The sequence below is a fragment of the Antedon mediterranea genome, chromosome 1, assembly GCF_964355755.1.
Source record: "Antedon mediterranea chromosome 1, ecAntMedi1.1, whole genome shotgun sequence".
Taxonomy (NCBI): Eukaryota; Metazoa; Echinodermata; class Crinoidea; order Comatulida; family Antedonidae; genus Antedon; species Antedon mediterranea.
In genome coordinates this window covers 26,383,776-26,398,267 of record NC_092670.1, presented here as the reverse complement: position 1 = coordinate 26,398,267, position 14,492 = coordinate 26,383,776, and the positions used below count along the sequence as shown (strand labels likewise).

At 33.0% G+C, this 14,492-nt stretch overlaps 1 protein-coding gene across 7 annotated transcripts in view; it reads left to right on the top strand.

The window, feature by feature from the left end:
• LOC140063598 (RNA-binding motif, single-stranded-interacting protein 3-like) overlaps window positions 1–14,492 on the top strand; it is a 199,200-nt gene that overhangs the window by 166,314 nt on the left and 18,394 nt on the right. For all 7 annotated transcript variants that reach the window (XM_072110010.1, XM_072110003.1, XM_072110004.1 and 4 more), the window contains 3 exons: window positions 1,646–1,821; window positions 4,831–4,889; window positions 10,479–10,570. In XM_072110010.1, the coding sequence (XP_071966111.1) occupies window positions 1,646–1,821; window positions 4,831–4,889; window positions 10,479–10,570 (327 nt within the window). The remainder of the gene's footprint in view (window positions 1–1,645; window positions 1,822–4,830; window positions 4,890–10,478; window positions 10,571–14,492) is intronic.

Sequence of the window (14,492 nt, the reverse complement as noted above, 5' to 3'; positions counted from 1 at the left end):
GCCATATTTTGAGGAAAGGGCTTAACTACATTTTTTTCGAAATTGAGATTTTTATCCTTATTTGACTCTTGGGGGTATACTCTATATCACTTGAATTGACCAGTTATCCCAAAATATGTCTATAAATATGATAATAATTATTATTTTTTGGGGCTTATATACAAACACCTATAGAAATAATTTGACAAAAGGCCTCAACTACAGTAATTGACCAATCTTATAACAGTATGATGAATATATAATGAGGCAGATTATTGCTCTTAGGAGAAAAGCCTTTTTCATATATTTTGAAAATTTTTTACAAATTACCTGATTTAAATTACAGTTATAATTTATTTTAACTAAAGTTACTAAATGTTTTGGTAAATTTTCAGAAAAAAGCAAACAAAATAACTGCAAAAGTGCCCTGTTTTTAAAGTATTTCCCGTCATTTTTAAGAACAAATAATTTAAGAAAAGGCTTTATCTGCAATTTGACCCCCAAAAATAAAAAAATAATAATGGAAAATTATGTCAGAAATGTTTTAATAATGTACTTTTGAAATATATTCATTTGAAAATAAATATCTATCTGAACTTTTGTAATAAAGAACAAAAACATGTTTTGGTCAATTACTCAAAGGTAGCTTTTTGTAGTAAGCCCTTTTCTCAAAGTACGGCAGTGTAGTGCTTGCTTGTTTCATTAGGTTGTATGAGCTTTATTTTTTTTATAAAACTTGTTAGTCAGAGTCCTTACACGATTTCCAGCGAGCACCGGTGGATTAGTGCCAGAGCTTGTTACCTATCTTTGCGAGAACCGGTGGATTAGTGCCAGAGCTTGTTACCTTTCTTTGCGAGAACCGGTGGATTAGTGCCAGAGCTTGTTACCTATCTTTGCGAGAACCGGTGGATTAGTGCCAGAGCTTGTTAGCTATCTTTGTGAGCACCGTTGGATTAGTGACAGTGCTTGTTACCTATATTTGTGAAGCATTAGCGAACTAGTGTCAGAGCTTGTTTGATACCCCCGGCATATTAATGCAAGTGCTTGTTAACTATCTTTGCAAACCACCAGCGGATTGTTGCAAGTGCTTGTGCTCCTATGTTTGCGAGGACCGGCAGGGAACAGGATTTTTTGCTCGAGCAATTCTTTAAGCATACACACCAGCCAATTTCTAACCAGCAAGAGTTGTTGCTAACTGCTGCATGCCACCTACACTTTCGACTGTTCTCGATCAGCGTGCGTGTCTATAAATAACATAACGTGTCTGTATCAACTCATGACATACAGTAACTGTAATCTTATATATGTCGCAAAATAAGAATAAAGACTTGGTTGGCATTGTGTTTGAAATCATGTTTTATTATTTTTTACTTTAAACAAAATTTACTTAGCTGACTTTTGCACATGCTAAGGTCTAAATCCGCACCTCACAATATATCCATATTAATGATATTATTGTACCATGTCAAATTGTATGAGCTAAAACTATACAGATAAACTAAAGTACTGTAGTTCAATTTATGGGCTTCTTTTTAATTAATTAAATTGTGAACAAATATACTTTGCTTATGTACTTGTATTTCCTTTGAATTCTGTTTTTTTTTCAATGAACAACTCTTGCTAGATTTTTACTAAGATGTGGATTATTTTATATTTTGTTTTACAGTTTAACCCTCAACTAAGAAGCATGCCCCCTCCAAGTCCCAGTACCATCAGTACCGGATCAGGGTCACAGAACTCACCACACTCACTGCATGGAGATCAACTTAGTAAAACCAATCTTTATATAAGGGGCTTATTACCTAACACAACTGACCAAGATCTTCACACAATGTGCTATATGTAAGTAAAAGCAAGAATCAATCTTTCAATGGTTCAGCAGTTACAGTAAGACGTTTAACTTCATTTCTTCATTGTAGAATTAATATATTTGTAGAAAAATACATATTTTCCCTTGCCTTGGTTACATACAAAAAAGAGCAAAGCTTAAAAACCGTTGCAATGCCCCAAATTGATTCTGGTCTTGATCATCAGCTATATCCTGAAAGCACCTCCTCAACTCAACCCACTGGTCAGCGCTGAGAAACATGACCTGAACTCAGTTGCACAAACTTCACAAACTGTGTTGTGGGTAACTAATGAGTATTTCATTGAGGCTATATCGCAGTAAGCAGGCCAGGCTAGATAGAAGATAATATTGCTGTAATTTTACGGTTGTGAAAAGGTTACAGTGAAAGACCCAAAAAGATTTCCGTAATACATTTTTAGTAAAAAATCAAAATGGCGGCAGTGGCGACAATGCCATTGGTTGCTGCTGCTGTTGTGTCAATTATTTACCCTGCATAAACTATTTTTTTGTTCACCTACATATAGACACCACTCCATGCTAATTGTCCTGTGGTAATGTATTGCCTACACTATATTAGAGAATCTATTTACAGGACCTGATCGATGCAAATTATGAGACTGCTATATAGGGCCTAGGCTTGTGTTACAGCTGCATGTAATTGCTTCCTCTTCAGACCAAAACTACTATATTAGTATTATTGGTCATATTTCTGCCTTTTAATTATTATAACACACTAATCACCATACGGACACACACATTGCCGTATGAACAAATTGATGAAAGAACAAATTGCTGTATGGTTAAATTGCCGAAAGGACAAAAATTGACGTAAAGACAAATTTGCGTACAGTCTAACTAAATTTAAACGTTGAGGGCAGCATAGTATTTTAAAACGACATGACTGAAATCACTCTGGGGGCCGGGTTAAAAAAATAATCATGGAAGCGAGAATTGTAACTAACTTTGGAAACAGAATTTAGCGCCTTGCAACTTGAAACAACTCGAAAATGAGGAAATTAATCTAAATCAAGTGCAATATATTTTAGATCGGTTATGTAGAGATGTCATACAAGTTGAACAATACTCGGAGTTGATGACTAATCAATCAAATTTTTGCGCCACAGAAAAGTTTCATGTTTCTGTGTTTCCTTGTTGCATATTGGTTGCATGCTGCCTTAATGACTGCCCGTAGTGTTAACCACAGACATGGAGAAAAAAATTGACTGTGATTAGTCTGTTGAAAATAACCCTAACTTGCTAGTAAAAAAAAATTTCCCCTTGTTTACTTAATTTGTAAGGAGGGAGTTTTCAACATTAAAGGTGGGATATAAAATTTCTAATCTTTTACTTGTAATATTGTCTTGTAATGAATGTGAATGCCCAATGCAAGAACAAGGCGTCAAACTTTGCCCAGCTAGGTAATTGGTATCCAGTCTTTGCCTTGTATATATTGAATGAGTGACTTGGGGTGGAGCTAAGAACATTTTGAAAAATAGAGGTCCCAGAAATTGGACTTATACTTCAAAACATAAAACAACCCCCAAAAAAAAGAAAACGATCCACTTTTTAAAATTAAGCCTCTAGGCCTGATTTTTTGCAAGTTCAAGCTCGATATTTGTGCCAAAATAGATTTTATTTGCTAACTTTGTTATTCTTGAGTTGTTGATTTCCAAAAAAGTTAGGGTGCCATTTTTGTACGACCACCCCTTCAGCCACCATTTTTAAATTTAAAAATGGCCGACATTCCACACTAAACTTTGTCATCCATGGTCTCATCGGAAAGGGAATGTAATAATAATAATTTTATCCCATTACATCCATATCAAAAAATGTATATATAAAATAAACCATGTGACCAATGAAGGTCAAAAGGTCAACATTAAATTTTCTCAAAAACTTCACTGTTTGGTATTGTAGGTTAGCTTTTCGCGCCATGGCTCTAGCCTGCTATGTCCCTTATCATTAATAAGCTGTTTCATAGCGGAGTATAAGGCTTACAGTCTTGCGAATTTGTAAACTCGACTATAATTTATAGGTCCCAGCTGCTGGACCCAAAAAACGTCTGGGAAAAGAGAGTTTAATAATTAATCATAAATTAATCAAAAGAACAATGATTAATGTTAAAATTTCGAGCGACGTTTTTTGTAAGAAATATTTCTTGTTTTATTCTGAATACAGTTTTACAAATATCTATTAGATTTTCTTTTGTTTTTTGTCATAATTTTCCAATTAAGTACATAAATTGTTTTTAAATGTACAATTTAAGTGAGTGAGTGGCCGAGCGTGAGTGAGTGGCCGAGCGGTTAAGACAGTGGAACCGTAATCACGTAGCCATAACATCGGCAGGGGTTCGAGGCTCACTCACTCCATGGTTCTGGTGGTAGAACGAGTCTTCTCGGATAAGGACTATAAACCGTAGGTCCAGTGTACACAACTTGCTCGTGTGCACTTTAAAGAACCTAGTACATCTTTCGAGACGAGTAGGGGGTTACCCCGGTGTATTAGTACATCACTGCCACTGATCACCAACTGGGCCCTCTGGGAGATCAGTCTTTGACTGAAGAGGTCACCCAGTATAAAGATAAAACAAATTTAAAAAAATTAATTAAATTAAAATGAAAAAGGTCTCCTTCGTATTAAGATAAATACGGTTTTTCTGATTGGTTTTTAACAATTCATTTAAATGCTGGTAACATTTATCTGGTTATAATAACAATTTCAGTGTGTAAAAATACTTTAGTATAATAAGTTAAGTTTAACTACCAAGATCCTCGATATGCCCGGTTTTCACATTGCAAGTAAAAAATAAGATCATACAACCATTGCTTTGCAGGTAAATTAGGTGCGACGCAAAATTATTGTTTGATCTTGGAACTACTATAGCAAAAACGTAACATTGGAAAGTAATCTAGATTTGTCTTATCTGCTAGTTAATGTAGTTTTCTTTATAACTATCCAGTGCAGTGACGGGTAAATTTTGTGTATTTTGTTGTTTTTTTTAGATATGGAAAAATTAATTCCACAAAGGCAATACTGGATAAGAATACTAATCAATGTAAAGGTGAGTGAACATACACTTTTTTTAACCCAGTCCCAAATCCGTAACCTACCTGCCCTGAAACACTGAAAAAATCTCCAAGCAACTAATTAGTACATATATTATTGCTCCATGTCAGCTTGTTAAAAAAATGGTTAAAATCAGAAAATGTACCATTTATGCTGTAACCATGCCATACTTTGATCACAAGCAAATAAGGTATCACATATGAAAACTCTAATTAATACTGTGTTACACCAAAATACAGAAATTAATACAAAGACCATTTTTTAAAACAATTTTCATGTTTCCTTTTCATAGCACATGTTAGCTGTGAAAATGTTTTGCCAAAAGTTAGATGTAGGCCTAGCTTTGAGGCCTAGTAATACAATGACATTATTAGTACTTTGACAATAATACTAGCAGTATATATTAGCTATGTACCTAGCAGCTAAATATGCATTAAATAGCTATTACTCTAATGATAATATAAAGATTTAAGGGTATAAAATACATTAAAAATGTTACCAAACTATAGTTATTATTATAGTTATTAGGAGAAATTTAATTTTTTATCATGTATGGATTTTTTATTAATGCAAAATAAAAATATTGTGTTAACCACGTCCGACCGACCCTAAACTGTAATTTGTGAGCCAAACTGCAATTGTGAAACCAAATGGTGAAAAAATGTTGTTGTCTTCGCTATATTGGCGAATATATGGTTTTGGTAGATATTTGGCATAACTTAGGCATTGTTTCTGCTTCCAAATAAATAATTTATATATACGTTATATTTTTTGAAGAAATGGTGCTCATAAAAATATACCATATTTTCACCACCAAGTTTGTGGATAAAATATGGTATTTAGAAATGAATATCGTTTGTGTACCCTTTCTACTACCAATACAAATGCTGTATGTTTTTTGACCTAAGGGTTTGATCTTCTTTCATTATCCACTTTTTACACACTCTTTGTATATAGTCTAGTTAGTCAACATCACAAACATAATTAATCTGTCGGAAAAATTCAGAAAAATTAAAAGGAAAAAACTGTTTACAAAAAATATTTCGACAAAATTAAGAGGAACGAAGGTTTTGACTTGTCACCAAATCGACTCAATACAAAATTAAAAAGCATGCAAAAATTGTACAGACGGAAGAGAGACTTTTAATTATCGACAAAATGAAATAAAAATTACAAAATTTTATACCAAAATCAAGATTAAATAATACAATCAATCAGACTTTCCTATTCATGAAAGGCTGTTTGGGTAGAATTTTAACAGAACAACCCAAAAAATATGTTTAGGATGTAGCAGAAACAGGTTCTTTGTTATTATTATTATTTATCTTATTTAATTATTAAATTCCAGTTGATGTTGAGTTGCGTTTTTACAGGAAAAGGGTAAAAATCAACGTAAAAAATTGTTTCAACAATACGATCGTAAAAACTGACCAATCAAATGGTTCACAAATTACATTAAAAGTTTGTGAAAAAATAGGTCAAACTTATAATATAAAAACAATTTAATTTATTGTTTCACTTGTAGTGTAAAGGCCCATCACTAGGATGATAACGATCGACATTAAATAGATAAATATATATTTTTCATACAAAAAACAAAAGAAATCTAAAAGTTTTTATCCTATAACTATAGAATAAAATAAATAATATTTTCACACGTCCAAATAAATGACGTCATGATTAGTAAGAGCGATAATATCATGACAATACGACGATTTTATTGTTTTTATTGATCATGACGTCATTTGATTGGATTTTTAAAAAATATTATCAAAGAAAATGTAATGGATGATAGGTCCGATTATTGGGATGCGTATGTGCAACCACTTGTTCAACAAGGCAATTTATTAAAATTAATTAATTGAAATAACTGTGATTTGACTTGGAAATCTATCATATATGCTATATGATATTTGCAGAATGTGTAAAAATAGGGAAAGCCTAATGAATTCATGTCCTGTTTCACTCGAAACTAGGTCGATACACTTGGAGACATAACTCCATATCAACATACATAGTAAAAACAATCAAAGAAAATTTTGAAAATATCTACGCAGATATACCCGGTCATTCAGTAGCTGGTGGCACTATATGCCTACTTCCCCCAGAGCCATATATATAAAGAGTTACGGCATTTTAGAAAGTCATGTGGAGTGCACACTGGCCATCTCTGTGTCCAACTATGCTTATGTAAAGTATGGAGTTGATTAATTTGTTTAAAAAATGTATAACATTCAAAAGGAATTTAATATCAAAACAATCAATTTGTTTTAAGGTTTTTGTTAAGATAATAACGAAATCATAAAGTTACTGCGAACATGATTTTAAACAAAAAAATGTAAAAACAATGCATTACTATAGAGAATCGCTGTACAAACTAAACCCGCACGCGTAGAGCGTGCATGGAGCGCACAACCAGAGCCGTTCCGAAATTGCTATTTTTGTTGTTTAAAATCATGTTCGCAGTAACTTTATCATTTTTTTATTATTTTAACAAAATCCTTTAAACAAATTGATTGTTTTTATATTAAATTCAATAGTTAAAGCCTTTTAAACGTTATACATTTTCAAATCAAAAGACTCGACTCCATACTCCACATAGGAATAGTTGGACACAAACATGGCTTCTAATCCATTCAAAGTTATAACTCTTTATATATGGCTCTGACTCCTCTAATATCCATATTATTACTAAGGATAAACCAGACATTGTATTAATAAACAGTAACAGCATCGACATAATTGAATTGACTATCCCATTTGAAAGTAATATAAATAAAGCCCATGAACGCAAATTAAGGAAGCGTGGATTGTTAAACAAAAGAAAACTGAATGTTCTCTATCCCATCAAATAGCTATATACTATTCCAGATCATTAAGATAACCAATCCCAATCTACATACATAATATCTTCAGTCAATATTATGCAGAATGAATGTGAAATTATAAAAAAATCATAATACATTGGATTAAAAAATGGATAGAATTTCTGTAGGCCTATGTATGACCTAAAAAATGAAACTAAAAGATATTATTTATAATTTTAAACATCCTATTGTATATAATGTTTGATTTTATTCTGTGGTAATCTATAATCATAGCCTATATAAATAAATAAAAAATGAAGGAAAGAATAGAAAGAAGACTAAGATAGAAAGAAAAAGATCCTGACAATCACAAGGAGTTATCCGCATATTGCATATTGAACTCATCATCGTGACGAGTTCGGGTTAAACGCGCAACCGCAACATGCACATACGTTAAAATATGAACACTGACAATTATTATGTTTACAGTGCTGAATAGTACCTATTTTGTGTCATACAGCATATTACAGTATTTACAGAATACACTGTATATATGTCGTCAAAATGACATGAAAATAGAAATTTCAAGATGATTGTCTTAGCAAGATCCTATTAAACTCAGAAGATAATCATGCACGTAAAAAAGAAATGTGCGCTATTTTAATACGAAACATATGAAAATCAGATTTTTTTTATTCAACTGGTATGATGATGTCATTACGTCCAATAGACAACATTTTTCTATTAATTCATATCTACAATTCAACAGCTTCCGTAATAAGTTTTAATCATGTGGGTCACTTTATTCCGATGAGCTACAAAAGATTGAAAAATACTGTATATGAAATTAAAGTAACTCATGTTATTCAAAGTTTTTGATCAGATGATGTACAGTACATGTGAAATTGGATGAGAAAGAACATATTAAAATCCAGGAGGAAATAGGATAAGCGCGATGCGCACTATTAAATGGGATTGACTAGTAAAAAAGAGAAAAAAAAATCCTAAATTCAAGTGCCCATATGGTGATGTCAGAACATCCGGTAGATACACATTTAATATAAATTTATATCTATACAACTCATCAGCTTCCATAATAAGTTTTAAAAAATGGCGGTCACCAGCCATCCTGAGGAGCTATAATCAAATAAAAATAGGTATTTACTTTTTACTTTTGTAAATTTCAAATGAAATTTTTATAAAATTGCGTGTAACTTACGTTGCATGACTCTAACGTCGTATAACAAAGTTTCCTGCACATCTACAGTTAGAGGTCAATCTTTTGACAAAGTTATACAATTTGATCGTGGAAAAAAGAATAAGATAGCAAAAAAAAAAAAGATCCTGACAATATAACAAACCAGATTTGATCTCATCACTTCGATGAGTTAGTTATCCGCATGACCAACGCCACATGCACATCATACGTTAGAATATTGCATGGATGAAATTACGGGACCTGCCATTTATTCGTTATTGACGAATAACCCCTTGTTTTTTCTTTCCATAAATTTTGTTGCATGTGTATCTCAATTTTTAACATAATTAAAATAGTGTGCTACCCAAAAAAAAAATTCAAATTTCAAAATTGATTTTGCTTAAATTCAATTAATTTTGAGCATTTCAAAATTTTTTTTATTTTACGAATGATACACACGATCAACAAATAGAAAAATAGAGATATGCATCACTGCACACGGCTCTGTATCCCGGAAAAAGTTTGCCAGGCTAATGTCGGTATTGCCAGAAAAATCCGTTGATTTGGAGATTTTTATTTGTTTAGCTATTTATTTTATTTTTTTTGGCCAAGCAGAACTGGTTAGCAAATAGCAATATTCGAACCCTCCAAAAACCCCTTTGGCTACAGTTAGTGTTTTACAACTTGGCTATTTGGGGTGGAGGGAGTCAATAAACTGAGCACTCTAGAAAATCCCAAAACGGTCATCAGGACAGGAGAAGTCTCCGATAAATGTACTTCCGATACGATCATTATAAACGCTAATAAAGCCCAAAAAAAATAGTTTGTTTGCCCTCCATGCTGGAAAATTGTTAGGGAGGCAGGCGCAGGTGGAAAAAAGGTTTTTGTTACTTAAATCATATCTTTCACTATTTTTTAATCTGCTTTATTATGGTTTTACATGGAAGTTATTCTCCCATATATACATGCTTAACAAACAGAGCATAAAAACGCAATTAAATTTAAGGGATCATCTCAAATAAACATGGAATTTAGATGAACATCACTCAATTGTGCATCCTTTTTATCAACGCTATATATCTAAAAATGGCGTTAAGTGGTACATACATCCAAATCCAATACATACAACGAAATTCATGTATTTATGCTTTATGAAACCTTAAGACGCCCAGATGACACCTCCGACAGACCAGATGATGATCATAAGTCATGATCATCATCTGGGCTTTCGGAGGTGTTTAGCTGATAATAATTTAAAAAATATGAAAAAACAGTTTGACACAATTTTTGGCTTGTGCCAAATCTTTTTGTTTACAATTCTCCTCTCTCCTTATGAAGACGGCTACAAGAACAGTAACAGTTATGTTAAAATTCTTGGCAATTTAAAACACTGATACTATTATTATAAAAGATTGCAGAAAATACATACAATTATTTACAGGAAAAAAATTGTCCCGTCGTTTTTCTAGACTAAAAAAAAAAAGATGATAAAAAACCTCCCCAACGCCCTTCTTTTTTTAAATTTTGATTTTTATATTAAGCCTGATTATTATTTTTATTTTTTTTCCTTCTTATGTAGGTTATGGTTTTGTAGATTTTGAAAATGGCCCAGCAGCACAAAAAGCAGTCACTGCATTACAAGCCAAAGGTGTGGCTGCCCAGATGGCTAAGGTAAGAATACAATAGAAAGGATAGGAGTCGGGTGTAATGGTTTAACTTATTGGAGAATGCTGTGTATGTCAACAGATTACCAGTGTGCGTTATCGTTAGTAGTAAATCCGCACGCGATGCATGTTGGGTTTTATAGCTAATATTATTAGAATCGGCTTATTTTTCACAATTTTAACCATTTAAAGACAAAAAAAATATCGCAATAGGTCCATATAGTATTTATTTTTATATAAAATGTAGTGTGTGACCTTAAATTAGGTAAAAAAAACGTAGGTCTAGTGTCTTTATAAATAAATAAATATGTAATAAAGTTGATAGGCTGATAATTAAAGTTAACAAGGACGTAGCCAGAGGTGAGAAACAGATGAGGCCAAGCAAAAATGTTAAATGACACCCCTACATGGCCGAAACTGATATTCTGGCAAATAAAATTCATAGCAACTGAATTTTGATGGCAACTCTCAGGTCGTATAATTTGTATATACAGTAGCATGCGTGCTATCAATAAGCAAATCGGCCAAGTTTGTTTCCACTAGGAAGCCCATTTTATTCACACTCTATACCAGTGACTACTTATGTAATAAGCCAAAGGCTAGAGGGCATACTCCAGACTGAAAATTAATTCCAACAGGAGGGGGAACCAACAAGATGGCGGCCGTAAATGTTTTCAAAAACATTACTTAATATAAAAAATAATAACCTAATATAATACATTATATTAAGACCACATAAATTACAACACATGATATTCTTGTCAAAGCACAGTGAAGTTTTTATAAAATTGAATATATTTTTAATCACAATGGAATGAATCATTTCTCAGTAATCTAGCATTTTTTGTATACGAGGATCATATAGAATGCGTTCGCGCGATTCTATGATTAACACGCTGCGTTGCGTATCGTTCTCACGCAGAGAGGCTCATCACAGGCGTATAGCAGTGCATACTGCATAAGGCATATCGGATATATAATATCATTGGTAAAGAGCCAAAATGCTCAATTACCAAATCTGCTGACTACACTGTCATAACAGATTTTATGTCAGATAAACCAAATAAAATAGCTATTTTGATGAAGTTAACCCATTAGCAAAATGGTGTAGAGATAATTTTACAAAATACAAAAACTAAAGAACTAATATCAAATTAAGAAAGCTCAAATTGTACCTTATTGATGGTGAAGTTATTGAACAAGTTAACAAATCCAAATATTTAGGAACCATAACTGATGAGAAATTCACTTGAGTTGACCAAGCTGTGGTAACCGTAAAGCACTCTCTGTACATGATATTTTCTTTTATTTTGCTTTTCGCGCCGCTGCTCTAGCTAGCTATGTCCCAAGAGGACATATTCATTAATAAGCTGTTTCATAGCGGTAGCTTTAGTATCTAAGGCTGAAAGTTTTGCAAATTTGTAAACTTTGACTATAATTTATAGGTCCCAGCTGATGGACCCAAAAAACGTCTGGGAAAAGAGAGTCTATGAGGACTCACGATTTTTGATTCTCGCTCTTTGATTGGTTGACGCAAGTCAACAGACTGGAAACATTTTTTCACTTGTACCATGTGAAGTCACGTTGTCTCTAGAGGGTATTCAGTTGCATGCCTATAGTACAGGTTGAGGTCACACACAAGCAGGCTACAGCACATTGAAGTTCAAAAGTGACCACCATTTTTAAATGCCATTTTTGAATTAGTAGATTAATATTTGTTGGCAAATAATACATTGTTGGAAAGGTGCACATGTCTTCTTTCAAATGCTGTGTATACAATTAACTAGTGAAAAAATGGGCATGTGATTCATAATTAAAGAACTATCTGTGATTTGTATGTATTTTTGTGATTAAAGGACATCTTTTTAATAATTAATCATAAATTAATCGAAAGAACAATGATTAATGTTAAAATGTCGAGCGGCGTTTTTTGTAAGAAATATTTCTTGTTATATCTGTATTTTATAGTATCTGTAGTTTTATTTGAATTTTTTACATTACATACTGTATATTTTAAAATACCTTTTTAACTTATTTATCTCCGCCAAGCAGGTATATGTAATCGGTAGCGCGTGTTTGTTTGTTTGTTAGCAGGATTACTCAAAAAGTAATTTCAAGATCTTTACCAAAATGAATATACAAATAGATGTAGTCAAGGACCATTCCATTAAATTTTGGGACCATGGTCCCAATTCTGGACCACTTTTTAGTATACTTTTCAGACCTGCTAGTGTTAAAAGATAGGACAGAATTTTTCAAAACCCGGCGAGCAGTCTTAGACCCCATTTACACTTACGATTTAGGCCGGCCCTGGGTCGGCCCTGGGTCGGCAATTGATAAGTGTAAATACTCCAAAAAATTAGGCCGGCCCTGGGCCGGACGCAGATCTGGGCCACCTCTCCAGGTAGGTTCAGGAGCGGCTTTTACATTTGGGCCGGCTTACGCAGTGAACCGTGAACAACGTTTGATCTTTTTATGAGGTTTTTGTTATGACGATCCGACATTCTCAGTACATACCTTCCTCCTTTTCGGGCGACAATTTGTTTTCTTCATCATTTATATAGTTACATTTATTTTCAGACATCTTCTTTCAATAAAATATTCCTCCACTTGTTTCGCATATACATAAAATACAGCCATATTATATATAAAACAGTTGGGTTCATTTTGTTTTTAATGGGACAAAAAAACAACAATACACAGTATAAATATAAAACGGTCGGTTCGCGCGGAGAGTTGAATTGACGATCGAGAGAGCTGAGAAAAATGTAAACAAACTGTACTTCGTATCCCAGCATGCAATGGTACTTCCGATTAATTATTAATTATTTACGACCAGTAATCTGCGTCGCTAGTGTAAACGCTCTGGGGCCGGCCTAAAAGGTAAATATTTGCAACCGGCCCTGGACCCAAACGTAAGTGTAAATGGGGTCTTAAAGTAACAAATAAACTGAAATTGCATTTTCTCGAGAACTACTTGTCAAAAAAACTTCATTTTTGTACAACAGGCAAGAGTTATAATATGTGATTTGTAATTTTAAAACATAATTTGATTTAATGTGCACGTTTTTTGATGCGAGTAGTTTAAAAAACCTATTTCTTTTCAAATTCACTCGTTTGATTTTCGCGTTGCTGTTCTATTGTTAGTCAACTGAAGCTATTGTTAATTGAAAGGCTTGTTACAAACCATTACACCAAACTCACATACACTTGTAGTAAAATTAGCCTAAATCACAAACAGCATTAAGACTCGACACACAAATATATTTTTTTTTTTTACCGGAGAAATCTTATGTAGGAGAATTTTACAGTAGGCTGAGGTATGCACTTTCGGAGTGGCTTTCTAGTTCTAAATGTGTTTGTTGCCTTGAAGTAGACAAATTTCAAATTATGTATTTTTTGACAATAAAGTTACAGTACCTTGAATAACTTGAATACACTCAAGCGAGTTTACCAATGACAGTTTGAATAATCGATTGTTTGTGATAAAATTACTGGCATTGTGCTAACATCTTGCATTTCTTCCTAGTGAGAACCAAGACTTTAGATGCCTGTATTTTGTATAACCAGGGATAGGATTGTTCATACAGCTCAGCATTTTGTTAAAAATTGTTTGTTTTTATTTGAGGCCTGGCATCACAAAAGCGGCGCAGAGTCACAACCCAAACTTTTGAGATATTTAGCCTTGAAGAATGTGAAAAACGGCCTAACTGATCCATTTTAAAATTTCAATAAAAAACGATACTATAAACACTTATCTTTAATATATCAAACTCTTGTTCATAAAAAAATATCACAAGTATGTGTATTTTGCAATTATTTAAGTCATTTTGACAGAGAGTCTTGTTGCGTTGATCGGCTGGTTAGGCTAGGCCAAGCTAATCGGCGTCGCTACTTGATTGTTGATTTTTTTTAAATGAAGATTTCCA